The following is an 11733-nucleotide window of genomic DNA, read 5'->3' as shown; positions in this document are numbered from 1 at the left end:
TCCGCCAACAGCACCTCCTCCAACAACAACAACTCCAGCTGCCAGGATGTTGAAGATGTAAGTACTTTTATGTCCTTTTACGATACGTAATTTTTAAAAATCAGTTTTCCATTGTCTTATCTGTGGGTTCTTTTCGTGTCAGGTGGAAGCTCAAGAGATTGCTGCCCTCGAGGAAAGGGAATGCACCTCGATCCCGCAGGTGGAAGCTCGAGAGATTACTGCCCTTGAGGAGGGGGAATGTACCCCAACTCCCCCTTCATCTCCTCAGCCGTTTGTCGATGTAAGTATTAATTTTTTTTTTATTGTCAGTGTCCTTTATGCCCTCAAGTTGCTGTCAGTGACCAAATTGTTATTTTTTATGTTATCAGGTGTTTGTGCCTGCGCCCTCTGATGCGGATGTATCATCATCTCCACGTTTTGAGGTTCCGCCCCCCTCAAATGACCCATTAGGTCTTATGGAGGGCATTTCTTATCCCAGGAAGGGGCTGTTGCCTACTCCACCAAAGAGCTTGTTGTTGCAGCCCTCAGTAATTGATGTAAGTATTAATTTTATATTGTCAGTGACCTTATTGCCCTCAAGTTGCTCCCAATGACCAAATTGTAATTTTTTATGTTCGCAGGTGTTTGTGCCTGCGCCCTCTGAGTAGGCTGTTTCTTCTCCTCCATCGGGGTATATTTCTTATCCAAGGAAGGGGTTGCTGCCCACCCCACCAGGGGCACTGTCCATGCCCGACTTGTCGCTGCCTCCTTGGTATTCCCCACAAAAGGCGCAGCCAAGTGGTGTAAGTATCACTGTGTGTTCGCATCAAGTATCATATTGTATTATCTATCACTCTGTCCTTCTTTCTCACCATTTCCTATGTTTCGTTTTCAGTCTGTCTTCAGTCGTCTTGGTAAAATGTAGCGACACACAAATCGTCCCCGTCTCACGTGCAAGCCTTATCCTCCTCCGGGGTTGAGGCGCCATGGTCCGCCTTCGAATGAATAGACATTCATTCCAAACAAATGGGGAGACAGAAAGTGGAATATGTTTGCACCACCTGCACCACCACCACCACATACAAAAATTATTGCAGTACAATATTTTCACTTCAATTTGTTACTCAAACCATTTCAAAAGTTTGTGAATGATAGCAAGAAAAGGACTTACTAATTGGGCATTGAGAGCGAGAAACCCTTTCCTAGAGTAAAATGATCGCCTCTCTAGATTATGTGGCAGATACGATAATCTGAGAAGAAAGCCATCAATAAGCCCAAGAACTCGTGGCAAACCAAGTTGCTCATTTCTGAAAGCAGAGAAAATTTTAAATTCGAATCTTATGGAAACAAGTACAAATCCTCAAAACAATACACACCTCTGAATTATAGGAGCTCTTTCTTCTCTAGTGAGAGGGAACCTGATGAACCTATTGAGTATTTGTTCGTGGTTTAAAGCAGTCACTATCTCTCTTAGACATCTACTGACTCCTGTCGTCTGACTCACTGCGCTATCGATAGATCGACCCAGCATTCTTTGGTAAGAGCCAGTCGCCAAGAAAGAAAGTGTAATCAAAACCTGTAGGAAAAAGCAATTATGAGGGAAAAAAAGAACCATCTGAAAAGGTCTGGAATAGTATCAACAAACCTTTCGAAACAGTGGAATCTGTTGAGGACTTGAGCGCTGAGGCACAAAAGGCCTTAGGATGTTGCATAAGTCGACCACAGCATGTTGAGGCATGCGATATAATTGCTCAAACATAGGAACACTCATATTGAGAGGGTCATTATTATCCCTAATCCTGAATCGTTCATGAACTTGGTGATTGACCCGCCGTCGGTGTTCTGCTACAATGTTGTGGTCACGATCACCAAAATAGTTGAAGTCTGGAACAAAAAAAAATAGGTTGGTACATTCATCAACGTAAATAAAAAATAAAGTACAAAACACACATTTACCAACCCATTGTAGTGTTTGCCTTAAGTGACAGACAGGTGAAACTTAGGTGATACAGAATCTGTAGGTTTATAGGTTATTCCAGAAATAAACTATTGTTTATCATTCCAGGGACAGACACAACAACCACAGCGCAATGAAAGGTGTGACATATTTTGCGGATCAAAAAATATTGAGTACTTCAGATACACGAAACAAGGAAAACGTAAAGAATAACTAGTTGAATTTGAACTTGTTTTCGTTTTGCTCTAGAAGACCTTCTTGCCGTGTGCCGTGTCTATTAGCAGTAAGAGTGCGAATAGGTAGCGAGTCAGTGTACGCAACGTTCAAGCGGCAGAATTTTGAATAAAAAGTTTTGCCAAGAGTACAAGTAGCCTGCCTTGATTGAAAGGAAAAGAGATGGGCTGTACTTGTAGAAAGTGAGCTGTACTTGTTGAAAGTGTACTGTACTTGTAGAAAGTTCCCATGTTCTGGTTAAGGCATAATTTGGAAAAACATTCAACTGAGCTACAAAAATATTTATTACAAAACGGTATTTATACAGCCCTTACAATTGTACAAAATAAACACTTATTACAAATTGAACACAATATGACAATTTGAACATGAATCATATGTTGTCCTATAGACACTCAGGGACTGTGGTCATACCAAAACTAAATTCAAAGTAGACAATCGTAGTTGACTGAACACAAGTACCTACTTACAAGAAGATGACATCAGAACAACAGTGTCAAGAGCTACCATGTACTTTGGAAATCAACATACATAAAATAAATAAAATGAACCAACTCTCTTGATTGAAAGAATTAAAGATAACAAGAGTGCACTGCACTGGTGGGCTGCACAATGACTGAAAACAGAAGCCCATATAAAAAGGTGCAAGAACAATATGTCAGAGCAAACAAGCCCAAAGGTAAATTGTACTTCAAAATAGAACAAACATGAAATTATTGAAAGGCAGATACTTTGATTCTACTAAACTCGACAAAAACAATAATGGAAATAGAAGGAAATTACTTCAGGGAAAAGCCTCGAATAAGTGTAATCAACTCTTGCATTACTGCAAAATTTGTTTCAATGAGTTGCTTGAGAGAGTCAGTCTCAGGATCCACACGACTGCTCAGCCTGCGTCTGCAGATAGGGGGCGTTGCCATATCCCTGACTGGAGTCTAAAAACACACAAAACAAATATTTATTAAATTAATGTCAGTTTAAACCAACACAACACGTTAAAATAAATGAGCGAAGGGCACCAAAACATACTTCACACTGTTAAAAATGTTATGAATTTTCATTACAAATACGCAAAGAACATCTGAGAAACCAGAACATAGTGAAGATGACTACGGAAGGTTACATTTGAGTTCAGAAGGCAAGGACAATCTAAATGCTGTGACTGTCAGAGTTGTTTCTTGTCCTTTTTTTTTCAAGAACTAAGTATTGCACCTTGACAAATGCATGAAAATCGTCACAAACAGATGTGAACTGGGTCGGAAATCCATCGCACAATGTAAAATACGGGAGGGAAGGACAAAAACCAGAGCACATGTGCAGATGCATCGGGATGTAACGAACGCATCCGGGACCGAACTGACTCCGGACCAAAAGAATGACAACCTCAAAAGTCGCAGATTTCAAAACATTCTATTCGGTATAAACGAAATAGGTAAGAAGCACTAACAGATTAATAAAGTTCGGTGCCTGCAACAAGCCGAGGTTAGGTGGAGTTATTTTAAGGCGATTCTCAAAAGAAAGACTAGGTTTCTGGAAAGAATACCGAAAATGTTCAAAGAAGAGTCATCAAGCTGTGAAAATATCTTACCCATTTCGAAAGATTGGGATTTCCCAAAGACAGAGCAGCAACGCAGGAAATTTCGAGGGACGAATGCCGGAGTCACAGTCAGAGCAAGAGCGTTCGACGAAATGCCGCATGCCCACCAGCAAGGCAACAAAATGAACATCGCGCGTTAGTCTTGGCCGCAGAGTACTCTCCCACAGCCAATATCCCATCGCCACCAGAACCGCCGACCACTACAAGGCCCGACGGGGCGGTGCCGACCGGTGCCGACTACCGAGTGGCCCACGCTAGGCCTCGCGCCAGCCTCGAGTCCCTCTAAGCGATCAGCGGAATCACTCTGCTTGGTGGGCGCGTTGGTGGCCGGGGCTACCTTGGGGGGCTCGGGGGCGACCTTGGTGGGCGCGTTGGTGGCCTCGGCAGATGGCGCGGGGGCCTCAGGGACCACGGCAGCTGGCTGAAACATCACAACATGGAATTAAACACAGCCCTCCGCGCCGACGATACCCCGCGCGCCAAGCTCAGCTGACCAGTCACTACACTGTCGCGCCGCACCGCTAGACCAGCTCTTATTTTGCGAAAGTGAGAATTCCGCTGGGTTCCCCGACTCAAAATGACCGAAATGGTGAGAAAACTCTTAATTTGAAAGCCCAAGGTCGTCAGACTTACCAAAGCCGTGCCCCAAGACCCTATATAAAGGCAAAAAGCCAAATTTTTTTTTCGGATTTTCACCAAATTAAGTTTGACTCTGAGGTAAACAGGCCATAATACGATCCTTTGGGCGAAAATTTCGTCTGTTTTGCGATATCTCGACTCCTCTATGCCCAAGCGGCCTCCCCAACCGCCCGCGCGGCGTCTTTTATATGCTCGCGGTTGGGGAGGCCGTTTGGGCATAAAGGAGTCGAGATATCGCAAAACGGACGAAATTTTCGCCCGAAGGGTCGTATTATGGCCTGTTTACCCTTGAGTCAAACTTAGTTTGGTAAAAGTCCGAAAACAAAATTTGGCTTTTTGCCTTTATTGGCTGAGCGATAGCGAAGCCTGTTACTCAGGTGGGGTTGAAAAATTTTTCCTGTCTGCGTGCGTGCGTGTGTGTGTGTGTGTCCGCGCTACTCCTCCTGAACGGCTCGGCCGATCTCGGTGAGATTTTGCACACTTTTTGGGTATGTCCTTGGCTCGTCACACGCGAAATTTCACTATCCTAGCTGAACTGGTTCGGTTTTTATAGCCGAAAAACACCTAAAAAACGGCGAAAAATCGAGTTTTCTGCAGGCAGATCACTTCTGTCTTGAAGAAAGGGGGGTCTGGGGGGCGGAGCCCCCCAGCCTCGACAAGTTAAAAAGTCAGGCCAATGCAGCCCTAGGCACGAAATCAAATGCTGTTTTGACCTCCAATCACGCAAATCGGTATGCGGGTGCCTGGAAATGAAACCTAGCCTGCCGAAGGCAGGCAAGCGCCGCAGGCCAAGGTAGGTGTAACGCCAGGCGTGGATTGTCGAAACTGGCGCAGCATCGCGAAGCCTGTTACGACAAGACACGGTCTGGCGTACACCTACCTTGTATAGGGTCTTGGGGCACGGCTTTGGTAAGTCTGACGACCTTGGGCTTTCAAATTAAGAGTTTTCTCACCATTTCGGTCATTTTGAGTCGGGGAACCCAGCGGAATTCTCACTTTCGCTAAATAAGAGCTGGTCTACCGCACCGCGCCGCACCCCCCTTCCCCTCCCCCAGCCGCGCCACTGCGCGCCAACAGCTGATTCAAAGACGGGAGGAAAACAGGGAAAAATACAGGATTTTCTGACCAAATTTTCACGCGCCTCGCTCCGGCACAGCGAGGGCAAGACCCTGGCCAACGATTCACAGAGCAAAATATCAGGACGGCAAAAGAAACGCACGTGTTTACATTCGGGGGGAATGCCAAAATGCACACCATTTCGGCCAATTTTCAGTCAAGTTATTGGATTTTTGAGAAAATTTCACCGCGCCTCGCTTCGGAATCGCTCGCCGCTGCGCCAGAACAAGCAGCCGACACGAAAACATTACGAGCTACAAGGAAAACAAAGAGACTTTGTTTTCCACAGGGGGAAGGACACAATGCGCAGACCGATTTTCGCCAAAGTTTTCGGAATTTCGGGAGAATTTCAACGCGCCTCGCTTCGGAAACGCACGCCGAAGCTCCAGAACTAATAACCAACTAGCCAGAAAGACTCCAACCTCCAAAACACGTGTGACCCCGAACGGGCCGCCGCGCCAACGCCCCGCTACACTCTTAGCGCACACAGAAATAACACTTTCCTCAAGAAATTGAGATCACCGCGAGCACGACGCGACAGGGAAAACACAGGATTAGCGAAAACGAAAGCTCAAAAAGAGCCAAAAAGGCGAGCAGCAAGGGCCTGAGGGGCGAGAAGTAAAACGCCGGCGAAAGCACGCTCACACATTTCAAAAAACTCACCTCCACAAAAAATATCTCCTGGGATAGATTCTCTCCCAGAGAGAGCGGCGGAGAAGAAGAGTCGGAAATGTACATATCCTCTAAGAGGGTTTCCATTTTTTCACTCATCAAATCTCTCACTAACGACGACTTCTCACAACTTCTCGACACGCAATGGCGCAACACGGTTCGAACGGTTAGGGGGGTGGGTTCGAAAACGGAACCGGATGAGCGGTCAGTCGGTCACTTTTTTGACCGGCATAATTTGAATTTGAGGACAATCTTATCTGATTTAACACCAAGAATGTGATGTCAACACGTCTAGGATAATATTCCAGATCCATTCGTGGCAGGAAAACGATTGAAAAGAGGTAACAGTGACTCAAACGCAAGGGGGCAAGTAGGTGCTAGTGGCGCGAAAACGGGGCGGAACGGTAGGGGTATTTCGCAACGAGAACGTGAACGTTTTGCCGATGGGCGATTCCATGCCAAACCAACGAACGCTTGGAATTTCATCTCTCCGATTTTGATGAAACTTTTTTTGGGGGTAGGGGTCACCATAAAAAGACCCCCTGCCAAAGGGTTTTGCGATATCTCACCCCGTTTGGCTGTGGCAGGATATCAAAGTTTTAGCTTTAGTCAAAATCATGATATTTTCTTAAATTTCCTCTGTTCTGGCAGATTTTTTTTGGATTTTTTTCCATAGTGTTTTTTTACGTAAAAAGAGCTGGGGAACACGATGAAAACGGTTTCGAGACGATTGGGTGAAGTTTTGATGCCAAAATTTTCATTTTTCGTCATATTTTTTCGAAAAATTACCATTCCCAAAATAGCTTATCTTTGATTTCGACCTAACTTTTACCAAATGATCTCCTAACATAGTGGAACAAAACCCTAAAAGGGTTTGGTCGGCCCGCCTATAGGAGCTGAGAAATCGCAAAAACAAATTTTGAAAAATCACCAAAAACGTGTATCTAAGGTGGTGGTGGTGGTATGGGTTCTTGCCTGCGCTGCGCAGCCGTCTGTTCTGGTCAACATCGACTTCCCCGCTCGGCGTGCGAAGGAAAACCACCCGCCAGGAGCGCCTGTGAAGCTCGGATAGGCAACCCGCAGGCCAGAGTGCGCATGTGCATGCGTTGGGTTGCCTACCTTCCATTACCATTACCACTAAGGGCTAGACCACACATGAGTTAACTGAACTTCACTTGAAAGGCTGGACCACAATCAATCGTGTGTACAAGTCTATGTTTCTTCTGTTAAAATGGTGAACAGTTCATGTTGTAGAGGCGGAAGAAAGGGGGGACAGTTAAACTAGATAACGGTAAATACCCATTACACTCTCATTGCAGGAACGTGACATCACGTTGAAACGAACGTGACAAAATGTCACGTTCGTTTGAGCATTGTGTCACGTTCGTTTGAATGTGAACAAGCTGATTTTTGGCCAATTCACACCCAAACGAATGTGACACAATGCTCAAACGAACGTGACATTTTGTCACGTTCATTTCAACGTGATGTCACGTTCCTGGAATGAGAGTGTATTAACTCAATTTTAATTTTGTACGCAAATGAAAAAAAACCCTCCTTTTTTCAATTTTTTAGAGTTCCTCCCCTTTTCCCCTTTTCTTCTGCCTCTACAACATGAGTTGTTCACAATTTTAACAGAAAAAACATAGACTTGTACACACGATTGATTGTAGTCTAGCCTTTCAAGTGAAGTTCAGTTAACTCATGTGTGGTCTAGCCCTTAGTGGTAATGGTAATAGAGGGTAGGCAACCCAACGCACGCACATGCGCACTCTGGCCTGCGGGTTCACTAAGAATCCAAACGCTATGAGTATAGCGTCAATTGGTGCAATGCAAAAGCATTGCACATGAAGTGCAATGCCTCCCCATCGCCATCCATTAGCATACGGCATTTTCGGGATGCATTGCACGTGAGGTGCAATATGGCTATCGCATTGCACGTGTGGTGCGATATGTCAGCTGCATTGCACCATACGTGCTATACTCATAGCGTTTGGAATCGCAGTGTTGCCTATCCGAGCTTCACATGCGCTCCTGGCGGGTGGTTTTCCTTCGCACGCCGAGCGGGGAAGTCGATGTTGACCAGAACAGACGGCTGCGCAGCGCAGGCAAGAACCCACACCACCACCACCACCTTAAATACACGATTTTGGTGATTTTTCAAAATTTGTTTTTGCGATTTCTCAGATCCTATAGGCGGGCCGACCAAACCCTTTTAGGGTTTTGTTCCACTATGTTAGGAGATCATTTGGTAAAAGTTAGGTCGAAATCAAAGATGAGCTATTTTGGGAATGGTAATTATTCGAAAAAATATGACGAAAAATGAAAATTTTGGCATCAAAACTTCACCCAATCGTCTCGAAACCGTTTTCATCGTGTTCCCCAGCTCTTTTTACGTAAAAAAACACTATGGAAAAAAATCCGAAAAAAAACTGCCAGAACAGAGGAAATTTAAGAAAATATCATGATTTTGACTAAAGCTTAAACTTTGATATCCTGCCACAGCCAAACGGGGTGAGATATCGCAAAACCCTTTGGCAGGGGGTCTTTTTATGATGACCCCTACCCCCAAAAAAAGTTTCCTCAAAATCGGAGAGATGAAATTCCAAGCGTTCGTTGGTTTGGCATGGAATCGCCCCTTAGTAATTCTTTGACGGAAATAATTCGAAGGAGAAGGTCTCTGTCAGAATATAGAAAAAGTGTGTGTGAGACACTTTATGGAACACTTTAACCTCTGAAAGATTCTTAGACACACATTTCCTGTGTCTATGAAATGGATCAACACATTTTCTTTTGCGAAGGGGGAAAAATACTATAATTTCTTTAAAGTGTTTGACACAAACTTTGTCTTTACTCTGACAGAGACCACTTCTTCTTCGAATCAGTTCCATGATAAAATCAGTTAGTTCTTCGGCCGGCACCAGCTCCGGACCACAATCAGTGGTCCGGCTGTTTTGCAGGTTGCACTGCATGTTGTCATGAATTAAAAGTAATGAAACTCTTGAATCCGTTGCTGTGTAACGAACCCCTCTAACCTCTTCACGAAAGCGAATCAAAACAAGGTGGCGGAACGGGTTGGAGTATGAAAAATTGGCAACCACGCAACTGTTGGCGCGCAATTCAAACAACCAGGAGAGGCAACGGTGGCCAAAGGTCAATTTTTCGGCTGTTTTTTGCTGTTTTCTGGGTGCACCGACACACGTTGGGCCCTGTGGACGGCGAACGAGGCAAAAAAGATTCCCAATATTTTAGGGCATTAAAGTAGATGGTCTGAGGAGCCTTCCCACCAAGTTTGAAGCAAATCGAAGATGAGGTATTTTGGGTATAGCAAAAACCGATTTTTTCAGTTTGAGAGAAAATGATAAAATGTTCATGGACCTTAAGGGACGTTTTATGACTTGATTTAATTCATTTTTTTGTGCTCTTTCCAACGGTGTGCTCGGTTTTTATGTAGCTTTAAAATTGGCCGAGATATTTCAGCTTTTTGAAAAAAGTGTAACTTTTTTCAAAAAAGTTGTAAAATTTTCAAATGCTTATATCTCGGAAACGGCTTGAGATAAAGTGCTAATATTTTGCAGGGATCCAAAGGGCACTAGTAAGAATCGATTCACCGAGTTTGAGCGAAATCGGTGAGGTCGCGCCGAAAAAGTGTTATTCGCTTCCGTGGAATTACCCCTAAGGCTAGGTTAGACCCGCGACTTTGGGGGACCACGGCCCCTCCCGACACGGGGGTGCACAGCGCTCCGGGGCGGTCGCCCGCTACCCGGGACGATGGGGACCACCCACCCGTTGGGGTGGGTTAGCGCCAAAAAGGTGCCGACTCACCTTAGGTTGGGGTGGGTTAGAACCGAAAAAGATGACGACCGACTTAGGTTAGGTTGGGTTACAGCCCGAATCTTGGCCAAATCACCAAAAAAAATCGAAAAAAATTGACTACCCCCAAAATTTTCAGGTTAGGTTAGACCCGGGACTATGGGGGACCACGGGACCAGGCTGGGACTATGGGGTAGCCATACTACTTAAATGTTTGTAATCATTTGTTGTCTATTTTTTGAAATTACCCAAAGAATCATCATTTACAGGTAGGAAATACCGAAAGGGGAGGGGGAAAGGTTACACCTTTGTTTACTGAGAAGTACCTGAAAAGTACCTAGGTACTTTGCCAAAGTACCTGTAACTGTACCTAGGTACTATTTTGTCCATGTAACTGTAACTGTACCTACACTCTAAATGTAGGGTGCCCAGTAACTGGGCGCCTTTGTCGCCCGCCCCACTTTTTAGGGTGCCAAATGTCGCCCAGTTTCTGGGCACCTTTGTCGCCCAGTCTCGGGGTGGACTAATCATGCAGTAACCGGCCCTCTCCCATGGCAGAGCATGCACAGGTGTCTAGTTCCTGGGCGACTAAGGTGCCCAGATTCTGGGCACCTTTGGCACCTTAGTCGCTGCTGAGCCATGGGTGAAGGCAGGTTCCTTATGGTTTGTCCAACCCAAGACTAGGCGACAAAGGTGCCCAGAAACTGGGCGACATTTGGCGCCCTAAAAAGTGGGGCAGGCGACAAAGGCGCCCAGTTACTGGGCACCCTACATTTAGAGTGTAGTCGTAAACAAAAAGTTGTTTGTGAACGACAAATTTGTTTGGGAACAATAAATGATTAACATCTTCATCATCAATAAAAAAGCTCGTTTAAAAACGAGATCCCTGTTTTAAAATGACAAACTCGTTAACTAACGACAGAACTGAGCAGATCAAAAATTACATGAAAAAAATTTTTAGTTCACTCCAAAAAAATAATATTTTCTTTAGAAAAGAATCCGATATCTGCTGAAACATGTTCCAGGTACTCCACTGTCCATGCCCAGTTGCTTTGGCCCAACTTGAATTGTTTGCCTACCGCTGACTGCGCACTGCTTGAAGCCAACTGACCTGCAATGTCGCTGATGAAGAGCTTGTTGCTGCACTCTGGAAGAGTGCATCCTGCCTTAGCTGAGCATGTTCTGTTTTGCTTTCTGCATGATGTCTCCACAAGATGCCTTCACTCTGCACTGCTTTGATTGTAAGACTGCTTAATAAAAATAGAACTTAAAAGCACTCAGTGGCTTGGTCAAGTGTGAGAACTAAATCTTTAACCTATTCTTGTACGTTTGTCTCTTGTCACGTCCAGGAGACAACGAAATACACTGCACTTCGAAGTTTGTGTTGATGGCCATGGGGAACAGTAGGCCACTGGGAAACTTCACAACTTTCCATCAAGTTCTTTGTGGCAACACCAAAACAAACGTCCCGCGGGCGTGGAAACGCATGATAGGGCGGGTATAGTAAAGTACTACCGAATCTTTAATTTTCGTCCTAGAAACTCGCGGAACCTTTACATATTGCTCATTTTGAGTGCCGAACCCGATTAGGCCCGGAAAACGCCGCGATTCCAACTTCCGAATTTCGTCCAAAATGTTGCGTTTTAGTGGGGACTTAGACGTGGGAAGGTTAGGAGGCGTCATGTTGACAAACAACCGAGCGTCGGCACCGCGCGCCCAGCGCCAT

General features: G+C 45.0%; 1 protein-coding gene across 1 annotated transcript; it reads right to left on the bottom strand.

Moving 5' to 3' along the window:
- Positions 1 to 1099: 1099 nt before the first annotated feature.
- Positions 1100 to 3897, bottom strand: LOC117653165. Its single transcript, XM_034398619.1, has 5 exons — positions 3884 to 3897; positions 2607 to 2635; positions 1625 to 1863; positions 1356 to 1555; positions 1100 to 1286 (listed from the first exon to the last, which is right to left on the bottom strand). The coding sequence occupies exons 1-5, from the start codon at positions 3895 to 3897 to the stop codon at positions 1100 to 1102; spliced, it is 669 nt and encodes a 222-aa protein (XP_034254510.1).
- Positions 3898 to 11733: the final 7836 nt, after the last annotated feature.

This window comes from Thrips palmi, unplaced genomic scaffold (assembly GCF_012932325.1).
Source record: "Thrips palmi isolate BJ-2018 unplaced genomic scaffold, TpBJ-2018v1 HiC_scaffold_8, whole genome shotgun sequence".
Lineage (NCBI taxonomy): Eukaryota > Metazoa > Arthropoda > Insecta > Thysanoptera > Thripidae > Thrips > Thrips palmi.
This window is presented reverse-complemented; position numbering and strand designations above follow the sequence as displayed.

Coding starts and splice junctions, on each gene's coding strand:
- LOC117653165 (XM_034398619.1), bottom strand. Junction 1,864..2,606: donor GTGTTCAGTCAACTACGATT/GTCTACTTTGAA, acceptor TTTTTGTTCCAG/ACTTCAACTATTTTGGTGAT. Junction 1,287..1,355: donor AGAGCTCCTATAATTCAGAG/GTGTGTATTGTT, acceptor CTCTGCTTTCAG/AAATGAGCAACTTGGTTTGC.